At 50.0% G+C, this 27,456-nt stretch overlaps 2 protein-coding genes and 1 long non-coding RNA gene across 8 annotated transcripts in view; 1 reads left to right on the top strand and 2 right to left on the bottom strand.

The window, feature by feature from the left end:
• Nucleotides 1-1,295: 1,295 nt before the first annotated feature.
• Nucleotides 1,296-17,136, bottom strand: KCTD21 (potassium channel tetramerization domain containing 21). Of its 5 annotated transcripts, none has more exons than XM_019811751.3 (3): nucleotides 17,050-17,069; nucleotides 16,376-16,467; nucleotides 1,296-4,363 (listed from the first exon to the last, which is right to left on the bottom strand). In XM_019811751.3, exon 3 carries the CDS (start codon nucleotides 4,331-4,333, stop codon nucleotides 3,551-3,553), a length of 783 nt encoding a protein of 260 aa, XP_019667310.1. In that variant the 5' UTR covers nucleotides 4,334-4,363; nucleotides 16,376-16,467; nucleotides 17,050-17,069; the 3' UTR covers nucleotides 1,296-3,550. The 5 variants fall into 5 exon arrangements, with proteins under 5 accessions (XP_019667310.1, XP_019667309.1, XP_006936949.1 ...); XM_019811750.3 differs by having other exon boundaries at nucleotides 17,002-17,066; XM_006936887.4 differs by lacking the exon at nucleotides 16,376-16,467 and having other exon boundaries at nucleotides 17,002-17,136.
• A 134-nt stretch (nucleotides 17,137-17,270) lies between these two features.
• Nucleotides 17,271-27,456, top strand: part of USP35 (ubiquitin specific peptidase 35) — a 55,876-nt gene continuing 45,690 nt past the window's right edge. Inside the window, exons 1-5 of one of the 2 annotated variants that reach the window (XM_045038682.1) lie at nucleotides 17,271-17,665; nucleotides 22,862-22,984; nucleotides 23,654-24,335; nucleotides 25,384-25,516; nucleotides 27,019-27,148. In XM_045038682.1, the coding sequence (XP_044894617.1) occupies nucleotides 23,663-24,335; nucleotides 25,384-25,516; nucleotides 27,019-27,148 (936 nt within the window). In that variant the 5' untranslated portion in view covers nucleotides 17,271-17,665; nucleotides 22,862-22,984; nucleotides 23,654-23,662. The remainder of the gene's footprint in view (nucleotides 17,666-22,861; nucleotides 22,985-23,653; nucleotides 24,336-25,383; nucleotides 25,517-27,018; nucleotides 27,149-27,456) is intronic. The other variant, XM_006936884.5, reaches the window with a different exon arrangement.
• Nucleotides 19,274-22,867, bottom strand: LOC123380464. Its single transcript, XR_006586262.1, has 2 exons — nucleotides 22,432-22,867; nucleotides 19,274-21,420 (listed from the first exon to the last, which is right to left on the bottom strand). It is a non-coding gene; the product is annotated as an uncharacterized LOC123380464 (long non-coding RNA).

Here is a 27,456-nt window from a genome sequence, read left to right as displayed (position 1 = left end):
ATTTGTAAAAGAAAGCTGGACACTTGGGGTGAACAAAGGGGCAGTTACAAAAGTGCTATGTTTTAGGCCACACATCTGTTTACAAAGCAGAGTGACCGCAATCCTGGCCTGAGGCTGTGTTGGGCACATATGGGGGAGGGAGGGGAACCATGGCCACCTCTGTACAGGGAGCTCCAGCCTCAAGGCAGAACAGAGAGTCACAAGGTTTGCCCTTCATAAAAGGGTAAAGGGCTTTAGATGGTTTTGAGGGTGAGGTCATAGGAAGGTCACAGGAAGCAGTGCTTGAGATGGCCTTCAAGCATGCAGGGGCCCTATTTGGTGGCTGGCCTCAGGACGTGGTAACACCAAAATGCCTTAGGATTCCCCCCACCTCCCTTTCTGACTGCCCCTCTTCTTGCTTGGGATCACACCAAGGATAGGAATGGAAAGCTGACAAGTTCACGCGTGCCTGGCATTGCCCTTCAGCTGAGACAAAGCTCTTGGCTGTGCAAAAGACTAACCTGCCTGGTTGAGATCACGGATCACCATCGGGCAGCGAAGGGCTCACAAGATGCACATCCTTGCCTCCCTGTGCACACTCGCACTGACTCACTCGTCCTCTGGCATGGTGCTGCCTCTACCACTCCATGTGCTTTCTTAGTTTTGCTAAGCAATGGCTGCCCGCACCTGAGAGGCATGCACAGCGAATGTGCTGAATGCACCACCTGTCACTCCCCTTGTGCTGGAGTCACGTGTGAGGGCTCACCCTTTCCACCTGGCTCCCTGCTCTCTGCTCGTGCTGTTTCCTGCACCCATGGTACCCTGCTTAGCTGTCACAATCTAACTTACCCTTAGAGGCCTGGCTTGTTCGTCCCTTAAGCCGTTTGTGAGACCGGAACTTGCTTTCAAGTTCCCACAGCATATTTTGTGGTCCTCTAAGCCTTTTCCAGATTGAATTTATTTGTGGCTGTTTCCATCCTCGGGGCCCACACACCAAATGCTCCAGGTGGGCTTGCTAAGTTGTCCTCTTGAGGTGCTCCCTGCACGGCAGTCCACCAATATGACTTCCTGAAAGAGCAAGTATCTACTGAGTTCCTATGTGCCAGGCCTAGCTAGGAATTTTCACGGCCATCAGCTCATTTAAGTCACAGAACACCGGGAGGTGAGGTTGTTATCCCACGAGGAAACAAATCAGTGGCCCTGTGACTGGTCCAAGGTTCCATAACAAGCGATGGAGCCAGAATTCAAATTCAGGTCAGCCTGACTCCAAGGCCAGGGTATTTTTCACCCCTTATAAATAAGCAGATGCAAAATAGTAACACTGATGATCATTTATACTGTATTCTCACGTACATTATTTCATTTGATCCTCACAACAGCCCTGTGAGGTAGGTAGGGTTATGTATTACTGTTATGCCCATTTCACAGATGAAGAAATGGAGGTGGCTCAGTGAGGTGGGCGACTTGCGCAGTCACACAGCACATTAGTGGCTTCACGAGTCCTTTACTTTCTCTAACGTCAAGCTGTTTGAATTAAGAAGCACCAAGAAGATGGAGAAAGATACTTTTTATGGAGAAGGAAAAGGGCAGTGGTGATAAACTGTTTTATTGTGGTCACAGCTTCTGCTGTGTCTGTTCTAACCTGGGTTCTCCTGAGTGACCTTCCCAAGTACTATTGGTCTGGTGACCTGGGACAGCTGTCAGAGACTCCTGGGTCCCACTGTAGGGGGAAAAGGCCTTTATTACCTAACGGATGCAGCCTTGCCCACGGCCCAGCATACAAGCTCCTTGTTCCCAGGATGTAATTATAGGAAGTCCCTTCCTCAGCCCATCTCCTGTGGGTGCCTGTGTCACTAGGCTTCCCTGGTTTTGTCCAAGAGCTCCTACCCAATGGGGAAGATTCCCAAGGCCAAACTTCAGGGATGAATCATAATGTGCAGTTTTGAGGTCTGCACTATTCATCACCCCTTGGAAAGTGGTGGCTTGGGGTGTCTTGCTCTGGACCTTATCCCAGGGAGGTCCACGGGTTGGTTACGACCAGAAACTGTACCACAGCAGAAGGCCACTTCTTTCCGAGCAATGTCACAGTGCCTGGACGCTTACTCTGAGAGGAGTGTTATGGTAACTCCAGGGCTCCTTGGTGCAATCCGCCCTGCCATATCCTGGCCTCCTTCCTCTGGCAACACTTTCTTGGGGCAACAAATCTTTATCCTCCAACAGGAGGTGGTCAAAAGCTATGTGGAGCCACAGATGGTGAGGAGGCGGATGAAATCGGTGTCACAAAACAAAGTGAAGTGATCACAAAACGGGGCTGACTTACAAGGGATGGGAAGGGGGTTAACCTTGGTTCTGGACAAATCCCAGGGGGAATCCTAATTTGAGTAATAATATTTTCAGAATAAGGGTCTGGCCTTTTAAGGTGACTATTGTGAAAGAGTAAACAAACATACCTCTGAGTGAGAAAGAAGGTCTAGATCCAAGACTAGAAAATGGGCGTGAAAGAACAGATTTTGGTTCAATGTAAGGAAGGGCTTTCTAACAGCACTGGCCAACCACGGCAGGGGCTGCCTTGGGGTTGATGAGCTTCCCATTGCTGGAAGTATGCAAGGAGGGATGTGATCACTTGAAGGTGCTGGGGAGAGGTGCTTAGCCCCAAATGGGCTGGGGTGTGCTGGGGGCCAGGAAGGGCTAAGCGACCACAAAATTATTTTCCAACCCTGAGAGTCCATAATATTATTTAAAATGACCTCTTTCAATGATACTTCAAATTCTTGGGGAAAGGATTACAGAAGTCATGTAACAGTCCACGTTATGAAACGCCTTCTGTTGCACTGGCTCCAGGTACTTTAACATCTTCGCAGGGACAGCAGCTCACCTGTGAAGTGAAAAATCCCCACATGTCTACATTTGGCCCAGTCCAGAGGGATATCCCCATCTTCTGAACCCTGCCTGGATGCTCACTCCTCTAGGCCATGCCACAGCTCAAATCTCTCCCCACCACAGTGGGGGCCCAAAACGCAGCTCTGAAATCATACTGCATTTCCACGCCAGCCAAACATGGTTGTCCCTGGGCAAACAAGTCCAAGGTCCCGGCTGCATCCTAGGGACAGAGGAGCAGGTAGGGTGGGAATCTCTGGTTACTTTAGGTCCTGGGAAACTGAAGGAAGCCTCTTGTTTTCACCCCTTTCCCTCCACCAGGGGCTCCTTTCATAGGTGGCTAAGTGAGGCCCTGCCTAGTGGTACAGAGAGAGCTGGAGCCTGTGGAAAATTCGCCATTCCATTGTAGCCAGAAAGCCCTCCTGTGGCATCCTTTAGGACACACTGGCAGGCACTTCACTTATGACAAACTGCCCATCTGTAGCTCAAAGTGGCAAGGAAAAAGGTAGCTCCGTTGAGAGGACACACGGATTCCTATAGGTAGACTGCATTGTGGGGGGAATCAAGTCCTGCTATGCGGTTAATACAGATTAGTAAAGCGCCCTGCCTCACACCACTGGTGAGACACTCTCCAGGACCTTGGCTGACATGCAGCTTCTTGGAAGCCCCCTCCTTCAGTGTTCCTGGGGTCCTTTTACCTGTACCGTATTAATCGAATTATCTTATTGTTCATAAAATCCACAGCGTGTGGGTGAGAAGAATCGATGCAGAAGCCATCACTCAGAGCAATTTTCAGCACCTCCTCCACGAAGACCTGGAAGCTGTTGATTTGCTTGTTGGCTGGCACCACCCAGAGCCTCTTGAGGTTCTGCTTGGTGTACTCCTCCTCTGGCAGGCCCTCCACATTGGCCACCCAGTCCAGAGTCAGGTGGTTGGGATCCTGCAAGTGGCTCGTGATGGAGGAGAGATTACCGTTGGAGCAATAGAAGAGCTTGGAGCCAAGGAGCTTGAGGAAGAGGCAAGACGTACTGAAGATGTTGGCATTGAAGACCTCCATACTGGAGGAAGAGAGGCTATAGATCTGAGGTGCCTCCCGCACAGTGAAGTGGACTGTCTGCACACGCTGGTTCAGGGTGATATTGAGCATGGCATTCTTCTCAGCCTTGGAGAGCTCCACCTCCTTCTCCTGCAGTGCCTCAATCAGGGGCTGCACCTGGTAGAAGTCGGCCTCCCTTCGGAGCAGGCCCATCTCCTGGAAGTCCTCAGGCAAGTCCAAGTGGGAAGTCCGCAGGAAGTTGAGGATGTAGCGGAACACTTTGCCATCACGGTCAATGAAGCAGTTGCCCTGGCTGTCCCTCTTGGTGGGCATCTTTCCACTGAACATGGCACCCAGCATGGAGTCGGGGAAGCTGGTCAAGGTTGCCAGTGAAGTCGTATAGAGCTTCCCCCCAACGTTCAGTGTGATGGGGTCAGACATGGCAGGAGGCTGGGGTGCTGGAAAGTAGTCCTAGAGAGGGACAGAAGTGAGAAATTACCCAACCATATCTGGTGTCTTAGTCTGTTGAGGCTGGTATAAAAGAATACCATAGACCAGGTGGCTTAAGCATTTATCTCTCACAGTTCTAGAGGCTGGAAAGTCCAAGATCAAGGTGTAGGCAGACTTGGTGTCTGGCAAGGGCCGTCTTTTCACTGGGTCCTCATGTAACAGAAGGGGCAAGAGAGCTCTTTTTAGAGTCTCTTTTATAAAGGCACTAATCCTGTTCATGGGGGCTCTATTCTCACAGCCTAATCACCTCCTAAAGGTGCTACGTCCATCACACTGGAGATTAGGATTTCAATATAGGGACCTGGGGGACACAAGCATTCAGACCATAACATCAATGTATGTACAGTTCTCAACTCCTTATTGTAGATCAAGCCTATAGTCCTAGAGGTTGAAATGAATTAGTACCTGATGAGATAATTGCCACATTATTTAAGCATATTAGGTTCACTAGGGAGTTAAAAAAAGAAAAAAGAAAAAATGAAAAAACAAAGCCTGGGTCCTGCCCTCCAGAGATTATTGTAATTGGTCTTTAATACCCTAGCACTGGTATTTTTTAAAAGCACCCTTGGTGATTCTAAATGTTCAGTTAAGACACAGAACCACTGCTCTAAGGAAGGAAAGAAAATGTGCTTGGACTAAATGCTCTGTTACCTGCTTTTACACACATTTATTTACATACTGGTGATACATCTTTTGACTTAGACAATATCACCATCCATCCCAATCGTGCGGATGAGGAACACGGTCAGGATTCATTCCCCATGCTCAGAGAGGTGAAGGGCCATGCCAAGTTTCAAACCCAGGTTCCTTTATGTGAGAGAGAAAAATACATAAATGCTTACTAGTCAAACACTGGTACCTTCTAAGTACCTAGCCAATGCTCTGAGATTTAGGTCTCCCAGCCCAGCACTCCCTTCTGCTGTACCAATGATGCCTTCTTATTATTAGTCTATCTCAAGGATTTTACAATGAATAGCTATGATTAGTGCCATTTCCATCTCTGTCCCAGGCTTACAATGGGCCACTCAGCCCTCTGGACTCTGACACCCCTTGTTGGACTCTCATCCTCCTGTAACAATTAGCCTTGCAATGAAGATGTTCTTGACTCCTGGTGGCCTGCCCTTTCCCATCATGATGACACCCCAGCTACCTCTGAAGAATTTGAGTTTCAGTGCAAACGTGGGACTCTGCACGGAGCACCCTTTACCCATTCTCTACCCACTTCTCTCCTTAACAAGCCCTTCTCCCCACTACCTTGCAGCCTCCAGTGTCTAAGGCTGGTGAGTCTCCTTCAACCTGAAGTCTTGGAGTCTAACTTCTCTTTAAGGTTCTAGAAAGGAAGGGATGTACCCTCAGCTTCCAACATACTTTCCCAAGATCTCACCTGTGGAACAGATTAAGCAACCCTTCCCTGATGCTGGGTGTGAGGGCCACAAAGAAGAATTGGACCCAGTGCCGCCCTCAAAAAGAAAAAAGACTGGCAGGGAGACCAAGACAAGAGGCAGTGAGGGTGCAGTGACAAGGGAGATGGACCAAGAGCTAAGGGAGTAGGTCAGGAATGAATTCTGGCATGCTTACTATCCACATGGGAAAACAGAGGTCTGAGGGAGGACTTCCCCAAAGTCACCCAGCAAGGATGATGAGCAGGCCAGAGCACTTCTTACCCTCACCATGCCTGTCTTCTGAGGAGGCTGGCTGCACTAAGACCCCCTTAACTCCAGGGGATGGAGACTCCTGCCAGAAAATGGAGGCCGTCCATGCTGGTGGAGGGAGATGCTCAGCTGCCCCACCCAACTGTCTAGGGGGTCACCTCATGACTCCTTCCTCATCTAATGGGGCACTTTGATACTGTAGAAAGGCATTAACCATCTGGAGTGTCTGAAGAGAAACGAGCCATGGTGAAGTTACAAAATTGGCAGCAGAAGCCCGGAGCAGATGGGCTGTGGGACAGCGGGGAGGTCCAACTGAAGGGGTGGGGCTAGGGCTGAGGAAGGGATGGCTGCTGTGTGGGAACCTGCAGCTGTGGGAAGGTGCTCTGGCTTCAGGGCTGACACTGGTCAGTTCTGTCTACAGAGGGCCCAGGCAGGAGATGGACCCGTGAGCCAGTGCCATCCCCTTCCTCTTTCCAGAATCTTCCTTTTCTTTCTAGGTAGTAATTTGCGTATGTTAGTTTTCAGTCTCTCTCCTTGATTTCCTTAAAAAAAATTTTTTTAATGTTTTAGAGAAAGAGTGTGGGTGAGGGAGAGGCAGAGGGGGGGGGGGCGGACAGAGGATCTGAAACCGGCTCTGTACTGACAGTGGAAAGCCTCGTGGGGCTGGAACTCACAAACCGTGAGATCATGACCTGAGCCAAAGTCAGACACTTAACCGACTGAGCAACCCAGGCACCCCATCTCCTTGACTTAAGGCCCGGGCTCTATCCAGTAGCTCAGCAACATGGAAAGAGCAGCCTCAGGCATCAGAGAGGCCGGGCTGTCTTTGCTGTTGGTTCTGTGGGCTGCAGACCCCATATCTCCTCTGTACGTTAGTGCTGAAGAGCTCAGAACACTGGGTGGTGGTGGGGGGGAGAGGGAGGGAGATAGTCAGGAGCCACAAGGCACACCTGGCATACCTGGGGGCTCTTGGGTGGGTACCCAAACTCCTATTCCTCTGCTTGCAAAAGCAGCAGAGCATCTGCCTTCCTGCCTCTTCCCCGGAGCTGTGCGACTCCCTGGCATCGTCACTGCCTGTCAGCCACACAGGCAGTTGGGGCGGAGACTGGTTAGAAGCCAGATTTCCTGCCCCCTCCCTCAGTCTAAGGTGCTCTCTGTGGTATTCTCTCCATGCCCACAAGTCACAGAGCTCAGCCATCCAAGCCCCCATTTTCCACCATCACAGATGTACAGGTCGTGGTGTAAATGGCACAAGGACACATGAGGACAGGACCTGGCACTTCGGGGCAGGAGGTGCTGAAAGCTTTGTGTGATGAAGGGTTTGTGGTCAGGTGGGGATGAACTGACGATCCTCACTGAGCTCCAGTCCCCTGTGTATCCTCAGCTGTGTCCTGGACTTCTCTACCTTGATGTTCCACGGGTATCAGAAGGTCTGACACAGAATTCCTCTTCCCCCAAACCCACAGTGAATGCTTCTCAGCCACTCAACTGCCTGAGCCTAAGATCCAGGAGGCAGCTCCGAGTCCTCATCTCTGTAATTTTTCTCACTCTGACTCTTCAAACGCATCCCTAAAGCCCTCCCTGGGCTCTGGCTTCTCCTCTGCTTTCCTTACCTCCTCATCTGGCTCCCTGCCTTCTTCCTCTCCACCTTCCATTTCAGTCTTCTGGAGCACTACTGCCTGGGCAGACCACCTTGCTCTTCCAAGTTCACCTCCAGCCCCTCCCCCACTGTATCCTCCCGCATTCCAGATGGCACTGCACACGTCCTCATGCTGTCACCTGCCTGACTTTGCTCTCCCTATACCACCCTCTCCACCTTCTCTGCTGTCAACCTTGAAGGCCCCACCTATGAGCCACTGCGTCTGTAAGGCCATCCCCAGATCTCCACTAGGTTAACAGCTCTCCTCTTGGGGCTTCCTGGTCCTTTGCACAGCCTACCTGGCCGTGCCCACCATTCCATCATGTTATGAGCTGATTTGCACTCCTTCAAGGTGCAGATCACTGGACATCCACATCCAAAAAAAAGAACCTTGACCCATATCTCGTACCATGTAGGAAAAATTAACTCCAAACAGACCACAGACATATAGGTAAAATCTTTTGAAAACTAAAACTTCTGGGAGAAAACCTTTGTGACTTTGGGTTAGGCAAAGATTTGTTGCATGGGACCCAAAAGGCACAAACCATAAAAAAATCGACACACTGGACTTCACCAAACGAAAAACTCCTCTTCAAAAGGCAGTGTTGAGAAAATGAAAATAAGACACACTGGCAGAAAGTATTTGCAAAACATAGATCTGATAAAAGGTTGTTAACAAGAATATAGAAAGCTCTCAAAACAGAAAACAGACAACCCAATGAAAAAATGGGCAGATGATCTGAACACACACTTCACAAAGACATATTGATGACAAATAACCACTTGAAAAAAAAGCTCAACAGCAATAGTCATGAAGGACATGAAACTTAAAACCACAATTAGATAACACTGTATACCTATTAAAATGGCTCCAATAAAAAAATCTGACCATACCAGGGCACCTGGGTGGCTCAGTCGGTTAAGCACCCGACTCTTGATTTCAGTTCAGGGCATGATCTCATGGTTCATGAGTTTGAGCCTCACGTTGGGCTCTGTGCTGACAGCGCACAGCCTGCTTGGGATTCTCTCCCTCCCTCCCTCCCTCCGTCCCTCTCTACCCCTCCCCCATGCTCTCTCTCTCAAAATAAATACATGAACTTAAAAAAAAAAATCGGATCATACCGAACGCTGCTGACTATACAGAGCAATGAGTCTCCTGCATTGCCGGTGAGAATGCAAAATGGTACAACCATGGTGGAAGTTTGGCATTCAGTTTCCGCACGACCCATCAGTCCCACTCCTCATTATGTACCCAGAGAAATGAGGACATATGTCCATGCAAACACCTGTACCTGAATAGTTATAGCAGCTTTATTCATAATTGCTCAAACCTGGAAACAACTAATATGTAAATGGTAAACACAGTCACACAACTATACAATGGAATATGACTCAGGAATACAAAGGGACTAGCTACTGACATATACCACAAGAGAAGAATGTCAAAAGCATTATGTTAAGTAAAAGAAGCCAGCCTCAAAAGGTTACATAGGTAGGGCGCCTGGGTGGCTTAGTCGGTTAAGTGTCTGACTTTGGCTCAGGTCATTCTCTCTCATGTTTGTGAGTTTGAGCCCCGTGTCAGGCTCTGTGCTGACAGCTTAGAGCCTGGAGCCTGCTTTGGATTCTGTGTCTCCCTCTCTGCCTTTCACCTGCTTGTGCTCTGTCTCTCTCTCTCGAAAGTAAATAAACATAAAAAAAAAAAAAAGGTTACAGAGGTATGTGATCTTATTTATGTAACATTCTAAAAAAGGTAAAACTATAGAGCCAGAAATCAGACCAGTAATTGCTAGGGCGTGGACTGGGGAAAAAATGGGCTACAAACAGGCAAGAAGGAATACCTTGGAGTCATGGGAACACTCTATGTCTTGATGTGGTGGTAGTTATAAAAGTTATGAAAATTCATGTAACAGTATACCTCAAGAGGGTGAGTTTTCACTGTATGTAAATTATGACTTCATAAACTGGAAAAAGGATCAAGATTGGGATTGTCTCATGAAATCAACACAATGGGTTGTGACCAGCTACATATATTGTTGGGAAGCTTTTTTTTTCAGTTGTGTGTGTTTGTGCGTGAACTGGATGGTGATCTAAAGTATGTCTTCATACTGTGAGCTGTGACAAAAATTGTTGTTGAAAACCACTGCCTAGGTTGTGATCTCCTTGAAGCACAGACACATCTCATGTTCCCGCACAGGCACTGCCTAGCACACAGCGGATGCTAGTGTCATGGGGATGGGGGAGAGGGGTGGGCAGCAGGGTGGGACGGATGAACATTTACTGGGCGTTTTACTACATCCAAGGCCTTTACACTCACCAGCCTTTTAAATTCTTGGAGCAATCCTACAAAGTAGGCATCATGCTCCGTTTGGCAGATGACAGGAAAGTGGACTCGGAGAGACTGGACACACAGCCAACAAGCAGAGAGCCCGTTCTCAGCCCACTCAGGCTGCAGAGTTGTAACAGCAATAAAGGGCTGTGATAGCTTCAGACAAGTTTGACAATCTCTGAAGCAGCCTTTAAAAACACTGCTCTGCAGCCTGCTTGGCAAGACGGTTACCACTTACCTAGCGCACACCTCCTGCTCTATGTGAGGAGCTTCATGTAACACTTGGTAGCATTTTATTTGCAATAAAACCATATAAAAAAGTACAGAAAATGATACTATTGTGCTAAATGCTGTACATGCATTCCTTCATTTGATGTCTTCATAAGCACCCTGTGAAAGAGACTATTATTATCTCCATTTTACAGATGAGGAAACTGAGGCTCAGAAAGTGTAAGAGTCAGTGGAGGAGCTGGGATCTAAATCCAGTTCTGTGTGGGTCCAACACTTGTGATCATTCCTCTTTCCCACCACAGGGTCTTAATGTGAGTGAGAGATGCACATACCCTATTCTCCATCCCGACCAGATGGATATGTCCTTGGGTGGTGGGTCTGCGGCCGGCCTGGGGCTCTGCCCACTCCCATCGCTGGAAGTGGGGACAGGACCTGAGGACAGCCCACAGTGCCTCCATGGCTGACACAGGGCAAATCCACTGAGAAGCCCAAGCCCTTCTATTTCAACAGCAGCCGATGATGTCTAATGACAAAGCCACGAAACACAAAATGCCAGGTTTTTCAGAGCCAGATTAGAAAGGATGAATGAGAACTCACACAGGACCAGGAAGTAGATAAAAGAAATCACCACTGAACGAATTATGTTTCTTCAGCAGGAGGCTTTCCAAGCCTGCCTCTCGACTAAAAAACCAAGCAAGAGATTAGCCCTCTTTCCCTGTTTGAGAAAAGGGCTGGTGTCAAACCATCAAACCAGGAAATTATGCCATGCTGATCCCCAGACCGCCCGAGTTGGGGAGGCCAGGGGGCCTTGGAAGTTGCTGCTGGAATTCTCTCCTTTCTGGAATGGGTCTGTGGCCCAAATGAGAGGGGGTCTTGAGGCCCAGCCTGGTACCATGCAAAGGGAAATTCCAGTCTGGGGCCTGGAAATTACCTGGCTGCAACCTCTACCTTTCTGTGACACAGAAAATAGAATTCTTTGACAGCAGATGTCCTGTGAGGAAGGGCAGCCAAGACATTGCTCTAGAGTCCTACTTTAAAACGTGGTCCAGGCACCCACGTGTCCCTGCAGTCCTCATGCAGGACACAGCTAATGCTGAGTACCTGCTGTGTACCATACCTGCTAGCTCTGTTACACATATGAGCTCATTTAAGCCCCGTAACACCCTTTCAAGAAAAGTATTATCTGCACTTTGCAAATGAGAACCTCAGGCTTTAAGAGGTAGGGAACTTGCACCAAACAGTGTCAGAGCCAGGATTCAAGTTGAGGCCTGTCTAACCGCAAAGTGTGGATTGTGAACAAAGGCCCTTGGAGAGATCTGTTACTTGTTCCCCTCCTACCTCTTACAAGGTGCTCTTACACCTGCCATCTGAATTTGATTCTGACCTACATAAAGACCAGGGTGTAGAGAATCAACACTTCCTGAGAACCAAGGACACGCCCTGAGCTATGTGAGGCACTTTCCAACAGACTATTTCATTAAAACACCACACAGATGCTGTGAGGTAGGTACGAGTGTTATCCCGGTGTTTAGGATTATAAAACTGATGCACAGAGTAGTGATGACAGCTGCTGAAGATCACACAGCTAGAGGCAGCAGAGCTAGAATTCCAAATGAGGTCTCTCTCCAAAGCCTGTGTCCCTTCCAGTAATATAAACCATGATACTTTATTAGGAAGCATAAAGAGGATTTGAATAGAGACTTGTAATGCTTCTGAAAGAGACGAAATATCTTCAAGTTGTTCTAAAGTTAACTACAGTTGTTATGCTGTCCTAATCCAAATCCCAATAGTATTTCTTCAAAGGATTAAAAAAAAAAGATTAAAATCTTACTTTGGAAAAATTGATAAGTGATAACTTGAAAGAATATTTGAAAAAGAGTAATTACCTTAAATGTTAGTTAAGATAACTAGTAACTACTAAAAAAAAAAAAAAAAAAAAAAGATAACTAGTAACTACTAGTAATGTATTAAATAGGATTATAAAGCAATGACATTCCAAACTGTGGTATTGAAACAATAAAAAGGAGAAGGAAGTTTATAATATGTACTGAAAAAGACTTATTAGCAATTAAAAAATAAATATATATTGATCTTTACCACAACTCTGCGACCCTGGCAGAACAAATCACATAATCTTGATTTCACTCACGCAGAGAGAATGAGTCCCTGACCCAGGGCTTCATGTGCATTCTTGACTTCTGAGTCATGGCCTGTAGAAGGTTCTGGGCTTGGACATGGCTCAGAGAACAGTCCTTTGGAGGCAGCCTGGGGTCTTCTCTAATCTGGGTCTTGAGCAAGAGACTGAACCGAGCCACAGAGGTTTTGGCCAACAGTTCATACACTCAGAGTCTTTAGGCATGGGCTTTCTGTGCAATTTCCTATATTACTGCCCATTGAGCTTCCATAATGAAACTACTTGCCATGCAGTAGTTGACTGCTACACAGTGACGCCCAGTTGTAACAACAATAAATCTACTGATAATTACTTCTCTACCTGTCCGCCTGTCCGTCCGTCCATCCATCCATCCATCCATCCATCCATCCATCATTTCTTAGCTCTGCTCACTTAAAGAGCCTACCAGTAGCACCCCAGTAGCAATGAGAACACCTGACTCCAGATCTTGGTTTCTAAATGTCATCTCCTACAAAAAGAAACCAGGGTTTCCTGGAGAAATTGATGGTTCCGGGACTTTGATAGAAGAAGTGCAAGGTGAGCCTGGAACATCTCTTGCCAGACAGCAGAGAAGCAATGAAAGATTAATGAGATCTTGTGAAAACAACACAGAAGATCTTAAAAGTTCTCATCAAAGGAAAAAAAGTATTTTTGTAACTATATGTTGTGGTGAATGGTAACTAAACTTATTGGGATAATCATTTCGCAATATATACATATATCAAATCATTATGTTGTATACCTAAAACTAATACAATGGTTTTTTTTTTTTTAATTGTTTTTCAACGTTTATTTATTTTTTTTGGGACAGAGAGAGACAGAGCATGAACGGGGGAGGGGCAGAGAGAGGGGGAGACACAGAATCGGAAACAGGCTCCAGGCTCTGAGCCATCAGCCCAGAGCCTGACGCGGGGCTCGAACTCACGGACCTCGAGATTGTGACCTGGCTGAAGTCGGACGCTTAACCGACTGCGCCACCCAGGCGCCCCAAAACTAATACAATGTTAAACGTCAATCATATCGCAATTAAAACACAACACGGGAGCTGGCCTGAAGGGACTCTCTTAGGCCAAGTTTGGAAATAATTTGAATACCAAAAAGATTAATGATGATAATGGGTTATAACACATTGAATTTAAAAAAAATCATGACTCTTTGTTACTCCAAGAAGAAAAAAGACAGGGAGAGGAGAGAAAGACACACACAAACAGTGGAAAAAATTATTCTATAACAAAGAATACCAGCTAATAAATAGAGAAAGAATGGCACACTTAGAAAATTACCACTCTGCAACTTTCAATGTTGCAACTCGGGCAAGGATCATCAATGGATGTAGTGAAAGGTTACTGGGAACACACAATTTCGACATTCTCAAGGAATCACTCCAAAGACTAATGACAAAGGGAAAAATTACACCAATGGAGAGATCAGGCAGTCATGACCTTAACCAACAATCCAATTTAGCATTCATGGATAGTAGGACCCTGATATTATACACTTCCTGATGGGATGCAATAAGAAGAACACGACGTTGCCAGAAAGGAAAAACAAAAAACAAAAAACCAACAACCCTGAATAACCATTGATAAAATAACCAAATTTATACAGGTAGAAGAGGCTCTATGTAGAGTAAATGAGTTGCTTAAAGAGATATAACTAAATATAATGCATGAATCTTGACTACTTCTGACAAAAAAGAAAAACAAAACAAAAACCCAACTACATAAGATTGGCAGTTGGAGAAATGTGAGTATACTGTTTACTAAGTGATATTTACTTCTTTCAAATTTTCTTGGGTACGATAATAGTATTATGGTTATGTAGGAGAATTCTGTAACTAGGAGTTACATGCTGAAGAATTTAGGGGTCAAGTGTCAAGATATCTGTAATTTGTAAATAGTTTAGCAAAAAGGTATGTGTAAAAGGAAAATCAGCAAAGGGTGAATTGGTGCATATAGGTGAAAGGCTACTCTTTAAACTTATCTGTAGCCTTGAAAATTCTAAAAATATTTTTATTTTGAAAGAGGGAAGAAAAGAATGCTTCCCTCATGGGACTATAGATGTAAAATTCCAGTCAGAGTGCCCGACCCCCAAACCAGCCAGGTTCAATAAACACATCTGTTATTACTACTACCAAGAAGCATTATAATCTGGTAATTTTCCTCTCCATGTGTTGCCGTGCTTTGGAGGATGAGGGAGCCAACCAGGGCTAAGCTAAAATAGCCCACAGTTGGTAGAGGAGACAGAATTTAAACCCGAGCGGTCTCTCTCCATAGACCCACCGCTCACAGAAACCACAGAGCCAGGCCTGCCTGTTTCTGTGTTGGGATCCAGGCTGGGAGAAGATGGCTGTTCAGGCCTTGTTCCCCCTGCCTCCTCCAGAACCTAGAGTCTCTGCTACTACAGCAGGAAAGAAACTCCTGTCATGTTCACAAAGCGGGGCCCATTCTGGGCCTTAGAAATGTTGTGGGTGGGCAAAAAACCGGAGGGGCTTTGGCATCACCCAGGCCTGTGTTTGAATTAGGCTCTGACACTTTAGCTGTGTGGGCCTGGGCCAATTCTGGATAGATGGTGACTGTAACAACAGCAGCAAGAATAATGGCTGAGCAGTTATTACTGTGCTAGGCACCTTCTGCATGTTGATTTCATAGATGAAGTGGATACTATCATTATCCATGTCAGGCCCTCTCTGATCTCTGCAATTTGCTGTCATCCCTTTTGCCCGCACTCTAAAAGAAAATCCCTTTCATCTGTCAGTCCCCTCAGCTGGAATTCCTTTCTTTCTTCTCTACATCTTCAGAACATTTTATTTCCACCTCTTACCAAAAGCCTACTTTGTTTAGGTAGTGCCTGGCCACTCTGTTGAGGCTGAGATCTTCCCTCTTCGTACCCGCCAGAAGCAGGCAGAGTAGGGGAAGGGGAAATTTCTTCCCCTTAGTCAGATCTGTTTTCTTCACCCCAGACTGACATCTACCAATAAGGAGGTTCATCACCACCTCCTGAATCTTAAAACCTTTTTATTTTGAAACACATTCTTGAAGTTTCAGTTTGGAATCTAAGCCAAGCCCAGGTGACCACCTGGAAGTAAATGGAGGAATTCCCACTGTGTAGAAGATAGATTGAACATGGCTGGGTAACTTGCAAGGGTGACAATACTCAGAGTGAGTAATGTGTCTCCCAGTAAGCTGGATGAGACTTCCCCCTGCTTACTCAGTCCACCAAGATAAAGACTGGCTCACAGCCCTGGGGACCATATGGGAGCACCGCCCTTCACCTCCCAGTTCCTGGCGTCCCCACACCCAACAGATGTACTTTCAGCTCTGTTTTGCCCAGTTCGTATCTCTAAGAAGCCCACAGGCTGCTCAATACCCCCACAGCCCACACCTAAACTCAGGTGACACACAGGGGCCCTGCAGTGAGCTGCCCAGTTAGGGCACAGCACAGGGAAAGGTGAGCTGGAGGGAAGCCACCTGACCTGACAACCCAGCTTCTCCATTTGCACAGCAAAGTACCTGGTGCGGACTCCCAACAACCACCACCATCCCCCATCTTCTTCCAGAATTTTCCTGCATCCTCTCAGCTTACTCTCAGGCTTCCTCTTGTGGTTTTCCTCAGACACAAGCACTCCATTTCAACCACTCTCTTTCTGTGGTCTTCCTGCTCCTCAACCATTAGAATGCATAAACAGAGGGCTTTGAAATCCATCTCATTTCATCTTCACACTATCCGTAGGAGGGTTGCCTTAGAGGTTGGCATTCAGAAAGGTTGAAGCTGGTCCTGTCACACAACCTGCATACAGCAGGACATCTAAACTCTTGTTTCTTCCCTGCCATCCACTCCAGAGTAAACCTCTGTCTCCCTAAAGTGCAGGAAATAAAGCAGGGTCTTTGGAGTAAGGAGCCCTATGGTTTGGGGCAAGTTACTTCACTTCTCTAAGCCTCTTGTTCCTCACCTGTAAATAGATACGGTGCCGCCTCTACAGGGTAAGAGCGTTGAATGAGATCATGTGTGACGCACTGAGTTCAAGGGATGGGCTCTTTATTTCTATCACAAGGAAAGGAAGATGTTTGTTCTGTGCATTCATGGGTATTTGCCCACTCGGGCATCCCTGTACCCAAACTGTATCAACGCGCGGCCGACCCTGGGCTTTCCGGGGCTGGGAAGGATCCTTTCCATCTTTGTGTCTCCGCCCCTCTTTCCCCAATGCTTTTTGGACCATCCCAACCAGTCTAACCTAGGCTTGCCTTATCGGCTTTCTCAGTACTGACGCCCCAGCCCTGGCCACCCCCTCCTCCGACCTCACTCTAGTTCTCCTCCTCACCTAGAGACTCCGCCCCTCTTTGCCCCACCCACCAGACTCCGCCCACAGTCTCGACCCTCTTAATCCGGGCTTTTCCAACCTTCCCCATCCCGCCAGACTCTTTCCACCAGCTCCGCCCCTTCTTCCCAACAAGCGCCCCCTCCCCCGCAGTCTCTGGCGTTGCCATCCCCATTGCACAGATGAGAATGGCGAGGCTAAGATAGGCAAGATGACCTCTCATAGTAGGACAGGTGCCAGCTGGGCCCGCGTCCCCTCACCGGCTGTCTCTGCGCCCCGAGTCTCCGCTCGCGCCGCGCCGCACCCACCTCCTGCCCTCGCTCTGCAGCCTCCCCTCCGCGGGCGGCCAGCGCAGCTTTGCGAGGGGGGAGGAGGGCCAGAGCCCAGCCCAGGGGCGTGGCGGCCCGGCACCCGCGCGCTGCGCTCCGGGATTTGTAGTTCTCCCTGGTCTCTTTGCGGCTCGGCACGCTTAGCGCAAACTCCATCTCCCAGGAGGCATTGCAGTGAGCCGTCCAGCTCCCCGCCCCGCCCCCGCTAGAGCTGAGACCGGCTGGCCTTAAAGGGGACGCGGCCTGAGTGGCGGTTCCCAGGGTGGCCCCCGCTCCGGCTCCTCCCCGTTTCCCGCACCTCGCCCCTCCCCACGCTTCGTCCCGCAGCCCCGCAGCCCCGCAGCCCCGCAGCTTAGCGGCCGCGCGGCTGAGTCGAGCTCCCTGGGTACAAGCTTGTACAGAGCTGGGTGGGGAGTTTGGACTTTGCAGTGGAAGCAGCATCCCTGCCTGCTGAGCGGGACCTGGTGGAGGGCGTCCCCACTCCAGGGGGAGCAGAGGACTCGCCCTGACCTAGCCTGGCCTAGCCTAGTCCTGCCAGGCCTGAGCGCCCCACCCAAGAGCTGGCTCTGAGGCAGGGGCCACCGGGGTCCCAGAGGTAAGGGGGTCGGGTCGTGTGTGCAGGTTGTGGGGAGTGTCTGCACCCTGGCGGTTCGAGAGCCCTGGGCACGCGCGAAGGGCTCCCAGAGTTTGGGGCTGGGAGAAGGGAGGTCCAGGTGCAACTTGGGCCTCGCTGTGTGACCTTGGGCGAGTAGCTGCCCCTCTCTGGGCTTCATCCTCTTTCATCAATTGTGTTTGGTGGTGATCCTGCCCTCCCCCTCAACCATGAAGCTCACCGGCCTTTCGTGGGGACCGCAGCCCCAGCCTGGGCTGGGCGCCAGTGCACCGGTATAACTGGAAGGAAGGGTGGGACTAAGATGGGGCACAAACTGGGGGGCTAAGAGGTCGCACCCGCCTGGAATGGGCTTCTGTTCTCAGCAACCTCGCCCGGGTATATTCCCTCTACAAGACATGAGACTCCTTGTGTGTTAGCCTGGTGCCCGCCCTTCCCGAAACCCTGGGGTGGGGGTGGGGACATGTGAGGGGTGGCCCCAGCAGGGATGAGTGATTGTGGTGGGTTTCTGAGAAGGGAATATATGCTCCTACCCTCTTCTTTTCTCTCCTTCCATTCCCCTTCAGTAAAAGAGCTGTTGCTTTTTACCAGTAAAACCCTTTTTTTTCTTTCTTTCTAGGAGACAGTTTGGTGGCCCAGGCAAGGGCCTCCCAGTAGTAGGGCAAGGGGATTCTTTCAGGGCTGCCTTAGGTAGAAGAAATTAAGTTAAAAAAATTCAGAGGCAGATATTGCTGTCCAGAGATCTGGGTGGGGGGAGGGTGCTGGGAGGGTCAGCTTAGTGCTCCCCAGGCAGCTCTGGCACCCAGGGGAGTCGGAGGAGGAAGACTGGGTGTGAGGGTCAGAGAGAGAAGAAATGGGCTTCTCCACTCTTAGGTACTGGCTTAGGGCTTGGAAGGTCGTCTGTGCTCTGAGGTAGGGAGAGGTTGAGACTTTCCTGAAGCCCCCTCCCCTGTCCCATTGGATTCTGTGAGCTTTTGGCCTGAGAGCTAACCAGGAACAGTTTTTGTTTTTTCCTTCTGCTTTGGTTGTTTGAGTCATTTTTAAAAGGCTAAAGCCTCATTGGGTCCTGTCCGGTGACCTCTGTAGGGACTTTCTTGGCTGATGTTTGAGTCTTAGGGTTATGGATATGGAAGACCAGACCTGGCTGAGGAGAGGGCACTGACTGGGCCAGTCTCTGGAAGGTGTTTTCTGGTTATATCTTCAGTTGTATCTCATCTTGCTGTCACATGTTTCTCACCGGGCACTAGGCACTCCTTCACCTCTCTGCCTGGTCTTGTGCTGGGCACTAGGGCACAAATAGGGGACTGGATCTATTTCCAAAGAAGATCCTAGCCTAGTGAGAAGATAGACCTAGAATCCAGTGGCACTGCTGAGGGATGAGAAAAGCAAAGAGACTTGGATTGCAGAGGGGTTAGGAAAGGTTTCCCAGAGAAGGGGGCATGTGACCTGGGCATCAGAGGATGAGTCAGAATTTGCCAGCAGAGAAAAGGGAGAAGCCTTTCCCAGAAGAGAGGACATCACCAAAAGGTGGCCAGGAGGAAAAGTCCACTGTGCAAATTCCTTCAGATTTGTAACCAAACAGTGTTTGTCAAGTTCATGTCCATCCCTTCCCCCCATCAGCCAGGTGTCACAGAAAGGGCTTGAATGTCAAGCTCTGGAGTTTGGATCTTATGCTGAAGGGGCTAGGGAGCTTTGTGAGTTCTGAGCAAGGCATGGCAGGATGGAGCTTATCATCTAATGAGATTAATCTGAAGATGTTATCAGGGTGGGTGGGTCAGAGAGACCAGGGAGGGATGAGGAAGCCTGAATTAGGGCCCAGGGTGTGGGGGCAGGGCAGGACATTATACACACCCCCCTCCCCCCCAGACACAGTGCTTTGGGGGTGGTGGAGATGAGTCAGGCTTCACCATGCAGGACCAGAGACCTGTCAATACACAGTGGAAATGCGAAGGGTCATCTGAGAGGGACAGATAAAAGGATCTGGGTCTTCCAGGGCGAGGGATTGTGATGTTCCTGTATGCTTAGTGTGTGCCCTGGAGCAGACTGGGGGTTGCTGGGACTGTCAGGCTGTTATGCCTGACAATGAGAGGTATAAGCCAAGGGCTTGGGGAAGAGCAGCAGCGTTGGCGGGGAAAGGCTAAGGGGTGGTCAGGGGGTCATCTCCCATTTTGGGGCTCCGAGGCTCAGAATGGTGAAAGAGCACCTCAGAATGGTGAAAGGCCATGGGCACCATGGGGCATAGTGCCTGGGCTAGATTCAAAGCCTGGACTCTATCCTGCAGAACACATACCTCTATTGGAGGATGGATTGAGGCAGGGAATGAGGAGATGAGTTAGGAGGCTACTGCACTAGTCCAGGCAAGAAGTAAAGAGGAGCTGATCTTGGGTGCTGCTGGAGCTCAGGGAGAGATGGGGGAAATGCTAAGTTGGCAGTGAGGACTAATGGATAAAATTCCTGGTAGAATCAGCAAGTTCCGGAGTGTGTGTCCGGAGTGTGTGTCTTTGTGAAACAGACTGTCTGTTTCCCCCCCCCTCGGTGCGAAATAGCCCAAGAATAGACTCATGACTGCCCAGCCCTCATCTTTTTTACACCTTGTCCCATTCCCTGCCAGGGCTAAAATGGTCTCCATTTTCCAGGTGAAAAAACTGAGGAGCCTGGCAGGGACTTACCCAAGGTCACCTGGTGATTCAGAAGCAGAGGACCTGGGCCTCATGCTTTTAATGCAGGCTCTTCTGAGGGAGGTTACGGCTGCTGTGTGCTGCTGCATTTGGTGTGGGGCAGCTGTCTCTTGGGTCAGAGCCAGCACCGACAGGCCGTCTCCTTGTCCAGAGCCTAGAGGAGTAATCCAACCTCTCCTGAGGAATGCTGGCAGGCTGCTACTTCCTCCCCCAGGGAGACCAAGCGCAGGTTCTTATCCCACCCTGCCAAGGCTGTGTCCCTCTCTCTTGCTCATCCTCCACTTTTCCAACCATGCCCTAGGGAAATCAGGCCTGGTCTTGTCTGCTTTTTGTGGCCTGTGATGAGGTCAGGTGAGCTCCAAGCCTCTAAAACCCTTTTGCATGAATGCACCCAAGATATTGAGTGGGTTTAGTTGGTGACCATGGTGACAGCTGACCTCAGACTGCCTGTGTGGGAGTGGGGGCAGGTAGGCAGGGCTTGCTTGGAGTGGCCAGGCCACGGACTGCACAGAGGCTGCGTGGCTGGCCTGCGCCATTCTGTGAGGGCTGTGATCTCTGAGGCCAGAGCGTCCAGGTGCTGGAAGAGCTACTGGACGAGCTTCCAGGTGCAAACCATCTTATGTGGTAGGTTTCAGGTAGAATGATATGAAATTGCCAACATCTGACCCTTTGCTTTCATGTGGTTCAACCTGATATCATTTATCCCCATTTTGCAGAAAAGAGGCTTATGATGTGATTTGCTCAAGGACACATAATGAGTTGCAAGACTAAAATAATATTTGCCTGAGGTCACACTAGAATGTAGGACTCCTCATTCCTAATCTGTTTTTCTTTCCATTTCCAGAATCTTCCGTAGTCCCAGAACTCCATTTCTGCTTGCCCCCAGGTTCTCTTCCTCCACACATGATGTCAATATCTCATCGATTAGGGCTTCTTTTGGCTGCCTGAGTAACAGGATTTCTTGGCATCCTTGGTTGAGAGCATATTAAGTCCACTGGCCTGGAGGGCAGGGGTAGGGTTTTGCAGGGACGGTCTATAAGGAAGGTTGGTCACAAGCACTGCCTAGGAAAGAGAGGACCAGGGATGAAGGGAGATCAGTTTTAAGAGGCCTTTTGAGATTATGCCTTGCACTGGCACTCTTGACCAACGTGTTTGCCGCCACCCCCAGACTTTTAGGGATGAGAAATTCCTAAGGGCATGGACTTTGCTTCTAAAGTGAAGGGGACTGATACTTTCTGAGCACTTTCCTGTGCCCAGCACCATGCTGAGGACTTTATATTTGCTTTAACAACAACCCTGCAGGGTGGAACCAGGCTCAGAGAGCAGAAGTAACAGTGATGGTAAGAAGACTTCATTTCTGGTTGAATCTTATTTGGAGTAAAGAGTTCAACACATTATTCTAGGAGGCTTGGAGTGGGCCCTAGGCATATGAATTTGTACTAAGTACCCAGGTGACTCTGAGGCAGCCAAGCCAGTATTTGGGGACCACTGATCTGTACTCTGGCTTCACCCACAGTAATCTCGGAGATGCCAGCCACTGAGAAGCCCTAGTGCTTGCCCTGAGGAGCTCACAGCCTTGTGAGAGAGACAGAGACTTAAACAAATGGGCCCATTGCTTGGTAACACGTGCCGTAATGGAAGCTTGGTCTCAGCCAAGAGCCAGAACAGAGAAGGGAGCATCTCCATAGGGCCTGGCACAGAGTCGGGGGCCCACAATATCTGTGGTTCTGAATAAAAGTTTCCGGCCCCTCATTTAGTGAATGTCTGGCTTGTCTTCACACCAACTCCAGCTCTCAAGAATAGCTTTTACTGAGCCAATAAGTTTAAACACCTGGACACTGAACCTTGTATCAGGTCCTGCCTAGAGTGGGATTATACAAAGAAGCAAAGAAATGGCTGTCTTCTAGAAGCTGAAAGTTGGATGTTAGGAGCACAAGCTTTACCTTTGTGAACCAGCATGAGAAGCAGGAAAAAAGTGGGTCAGCTTGGGAGAAAGGCTTCCAGGAAACTGCCCAAAGGGAGGAGAAAGGGAAGGCTATTGTGGCTCAGAGGAATAAGGTAGCAGTAACTCACCGTATTTTGCATTTGTCTCTTCAACAAATGCCTACTACGAATCAGACACTGGGCTAGGTGAGTGAACAAAACTGACATGGTTCCTGCTCTCAGGAGCCTATATAGTATAGTGGAGGAGGCTGACTTCATCCAAGTGATCATGATAAGTGCTATAAAGGACAGGGTGCTCTGAAATTGTTAACAGGGTGTTTGACCCAGACAAAGAGGTTGGGGAGGGCTTCCTTGAGGAAGTGAATTTGAGCCGGAAGTCTGCAGGGTGAGTCAAGGAGGGAGGAGCATATGCAAAGGGCCCAGTGGCAGGGAGAACACAGTGAATCAAGAGTGAGGGGCTGGTGTGGGATCAGGCTGGGTGGGGGGCAGGGAGGTCCTTGAGCGTGCAAGTCTGTGGAGCCAGGGCCACACAGACATGAAATATTCTGCTTTATTGGAGGGAATTATGTGACCCCAGCTATAATGGAGGAAGAGGCTACAGGTGGCTGTAGGAATGGAGGGTGAGGGATGAATTCACGCCTGGAGGTCCAGGGATATTCTAACTGAAGACAGGGTGTTTGAGGTAAGCTCTGAAGGAAAATAGGAGTTTGGCTGGCTGTGTGTGTGTGTGGTGGTGGTGGTGGAGGTCCTGGGAGATAGGATGTTTCAGGCAAAAGGCACAGCATACACAAAAATGTGGAGTCTTGGAAAGGTGTAGCTCACTTGGGAAATGGCAAGAAGTGGATTTGGGGCAGAATAAAGTGTGGGGGGATCTCCCTGTTCTTCCCTGGGACCCTAAGCCCTCCCTCCCCCGAGGTGTGATTTTGTGTGTGTGTGTGTGTGTATATGACCCCTCCCTTCTCCCCCCAGGATGGGACTTGGCCAAGGTTCTGGACAACAGCTTCTATATCCAGCTGCTACCTGCCCCAAGAGTGGATGAGGTCACCAGGGAGGCCTGGGGAGAGGAGGGCAGAAGAGTGGGGGAAGGGGTGGAAGGTTCAGATATTGCCTTTATGAGATTAAAAGCGCTCATCAGCAATAACGACAACTCCCTGGGGCTCATTACATGCCTGGCATTGTGTTTTGCTTCATTGCCTACCTCCCAGTGAGGCAGGTATCCTCGCCCCATTTCACAAATGAGAAAACCGAGGCCCAGAGAGGTGGTTGCTCGCCCCAAGTCTTAGTTCCGGGGGCTCGCTTGGGGAACTGGACCTGCTGGACAGAGTGTGACCCTGCTCCCTGTTCCCTGCAGCGCGGCATCATGGACAAGATCCTGGAGGCGGTGGTGACATCCTCGTACCCCGCGAGTGTGAAGCAGGGCCTGGTGCGGCGCGTGCTGGAGGCGGCGCGGCAGCCGCTGGAGCGGGAGCAGTGCCTGGCGCTGCTGGCGCTGGGCGCGCGCCTCTACGTGGGCGGCGCGGAGGAGCTGCCGCGCCGCGTGGGCTGCCAGCTGCTACACGTGGCCGGTCGCCACCACCCGGAAGTCTTCGCCGAGTTCTTCAGCGCCCGCCGCGTGCTTCGCCTGCTGCAGGGTGGCGCCGGCCCGCCGGGCGCCCGTGCTCTCGCCTGCGTACAGCTCGGCCTGCAGCTGTTACCCGAGGGGCCCGCGGCCGACGAGGTGTTTGCGCTGCTCCGGCGGGAGGTGCTGCGCACCGTGTGTGAGCGCCCGGGGCCCGCGGTCTGCGCGCAAGTCGCCCGGTTACTGGCGAGGCATCCGCGCTGCGTCCCCGACGGCCCGCACCGCCTGCTTTTCTGCCAGCAGCTGGTGCGCTGCCTGGGTCGCTTCCGTTGTCCGGCCGAGGGCGAGGAGGGCGCCGTGGAGTTCCTGGAGCAGGCCCAGCAGGTGAGCGGGCTCCTGGCGCAGCTGTGGCGCGCTCAGCCCGCTGCAATCCTGCCCTGCCTGAAGGAGCTGTTTGCCGTCATCTCTTGCACAGGTGTGTGTGCGCGGGGCCTGGCGTGGGGGCTGGCGTGGGGGCTCGTGTGCTCCATGAGCCCAACGTGCGCCGGGCAGGTGGCTGTAGGTGCGGGTTCCCGTGCTTGGTGTGCCCTGTGGCAGGTGTGTGTAAGGGGCTAATGCGCAGGTGGGGGAATGCAATGTTCCTTACTTTAATTAGGGCTATCCTGGGGTCCTGCTGTGGATCTTATCCTGTGGTGGGTGATGGGCACACTCAGGAGCAGACTGCTGGGTGAGGTGAAGGAGGGACCCAGATCATGCTGCCAGAAGCAGGACTAGGGTCTGAGTGAGACAACAGGAAAGGGGTGGTGTCGTCCTGCCCTTTGGGTCAGGTGGGTTTTGTAGAAGGGTGACTTTCGATTCAGATTTTGAGAGATGGGCAGCAGCAGGGGCAAAGTGTACCAGGCAGGCAGAGGTGAAGCTCTGGACTCAGGATGGAGCCTGAACATCTCAACTCTGAAATGTAAACGCTTGGTCCTCCATTGGCAATTGTGGTACTTGGACTACAGTATAAACGAGTGAAATAAGATCTGTGCCTTCCCTGATTATAGGGCTGTTCAGTTGAGAGGAAAGGAATGCACCTGGTGGGACAAAGAGAGCCAAGGTCAGGTGTATAAGCTCTTATCCAGTTGGACAACAGATTTTGATAACTAAATGTTCTTTCTCATCTCTAGTCCTTTGTGTGGTTCCACCTGGAATGTCCTCCCTCAAGTCACACAGCCCTTCTATCTGTTCTTGCCAGCCCTAATGTTACCCTTTCTTACAGATTTTGCCTATATAGGTACAATTGGTGGTGGTGAGGGGGTGGTCAGTGCTTTCTCTGTGCCCAGTACAGGGCACGTGAAGGTTTGTTGAGTGAATAAGTTAAGGTGGGATTGGAGGCTGTGATGCTGTAGGAGTTAAGGGGGTGGCCCCTCTGTGCTCTTTTCAGAAGCCTAGCCTAGTTCCTTGGTAGCATGAAGGCATGGGGTATTGGAGGTGAGGCATCTACCTGTCTTGTTAAGCTCATCCCAGTTCCCCTATTCCAGAGGAAGAGCCTCCGTCTAGCGCCCTGGCCAGCGTGGTCCAGCACCTCCCATTGGAGCTAATGGATGGTGTCGTCCGGAACCTCAGCAATGATGACAGTGTGACAGACTCTCAGATGCTGACGGCCATCAGCAGGTGGGCTGAAGGCTGGGTGGGGATCAGGTCTCTCTCCTTATACTGGGTGCGGTTGCTGGGCTAGATTTAGTGTCAGGAGGTCCAGGCCCTCATGCTTTTTCATTCATCCATATTTTTTTGAGTCCTGCTCCGTGCCCGGCCTAGGACTGGATGTGGGAGACACAGAGAGCCTTTCCCTAACAGTGCTCTCAGGTTAGTTGCCAACTCTGTGATCCCGGAGAAGTCAGTGAACTCTTTGAGCCTCGGTTTCCCCCTCTGTAATAGCAAAGGTGGTGTCAGAAGTTGTTAGGCTTCCATGGGGTCATACTAGAAGCTGCAAGTATATTATGAAGTGCATTCTGAGTTTGGCGGGTATGATAAATGGAGTTTGGATGCTTTTCAGCTCCTTGCTTTTGCGTATCTCCTCACCTCATTTGAATGTCATCGAACCTGTGATGTAGCCCCACCTGCTGGTCCAGTGATCCTAGAATATACTGCCTACCCTCCTCCCTGCAGGCCTTTCCCCTGTAGATCCCACTCACCTGGCATGCTTCCCCTGCCATGCTTTCCATACCTGCGTGCAGATCTACCATCTCCAGTGGGCCTTCCTGAATTTCTTGTCTTTAGTGGGGAAGAGTGTGGGCTCCAGAAGTAAGTTGTCCTGGCTCTACTGCTTCTAGCCTGTGTGACTTTGGGCAAGTTACTGCACCTCTGTAGGTCTCAGCTTCATTTATAAAATGTTGTGTAATTGAACCCATCTTATGGGGTCGTTGCAAGGATTAAATAAAATAACACGTGTAAAGTGCTTAGAGCAGTGGTGATAATTACCATCATAATTATTATGACCTTATTCTTTTGTTGTTCGACCTCTTTATAGTATAGTCTACTGAGTCCAAAAGTAATGATATAGTGACATTTTCCTGAGTGCCTTCTATGTGGCAGCTTCATGCTGTGTGCATACAAGCATTATCAGATGGGTTAATACATGTAAGGCAGATGGAGTAGTGCTTGGTGCAGAATTAATACCATGAGAGTTAGCTATTGTTACCTCTTTTAATCCATACCACAGTCCTGTGAGGTAGGTATTGTCCCCATTTTACAGGGAGGAAACTGAGGCTAGAGAAAGTGACGTGGTCTAGGTCACAGGCAAGGGTTTGCTGGAGCCAAAGCTTCCAACCTGGGGGCAGTGCTCCTGTGGTTGGGCCCCGTGGTCCAGACAGAGACAGTTGAAAGCCCTAGTCTGCCACTGCAGCCTCGTGTGTGGTGGGGGAGTGAGGTTTGGGCCGTTGAGAGGGCCTGTCCCACCTCCTGCTGCACTGGGAGCCCCAGTCTCTGCCAGATGCCTGTGCTGGGCTCATTTACAGTTCTCAGAGGTGTCTCGTCCATCCCATGGACCCCAGGGCTGCTCTGTGTAGGCGCGGATAAGTGTGGGGTCTCAGGACATCATGGCTAGTGCCTGGGCTGCCCTCACCCAGGCTTTTGGGCCTCCCTGGTCCTTGTGTCATTGTCACTCCCCTCACCAGGATGATCGACTGGGTGTCGTGGCCCCTGGGGAAGAACATTGACAAATGGATCATTGCACTGTTGAAGGGCTTGGCCGCTGTTAAGAAGTTCAGCATCTTGATTGAGGTTTCGCTCGCCAAAATTGAGAAGGTTGGTGGCCCCTGTCCTAGCCCTGGCTTATAGCTTTTCCCACTCTCTCTTGCTAGGGGCAGTGTGGGTCTGGGAGGCAGAGCACTGGGGCTCTCACCCAAGCTTGCTGTGACCCGGGATAATTCACTGCCCCTCTGTGGGCCTCAGGTTTCCCACATTGATTTCTCTGCTCATTCAAGAATATGTGTCTGTCACTTTGGGTCTGTCTATCCATCCATCCATCCATCCATCCCTCCCATCAGATATCTGTGTTACTACCCATCTGTCCATCGACTAGATCTGTGACATGTCTGTGTTCTTGGTCTTGC

The sequence above is a fragment of the Felis catus genome, chromosome D1, assembly GCF_018350175.1.
Source record: "Felis catus isolate Fca126 chromosome D1, F.catus_Fca126_mat1.0, whole genome shotgun sequence".
NCBI classification, from domain to species: domain Eukaryota; kingdom Metazoa; phylum Chordata; class Mammalia; order Carnivora; family Felidae; genus Felis; species Felis catus.
This window is presented reverse-complemented; position numbering and strand designations above follow the sequence as displayed.

Bases quoted from the DNA above. Each gene is read 5' to 3' on its own strand.
- KCTD21 (XM_006936887.4), bottom strand. From the start codon at position 4,333: ATGTCTGACCCCATCACACTGAACGTTGGGGGGAAGCTCTATACGACT.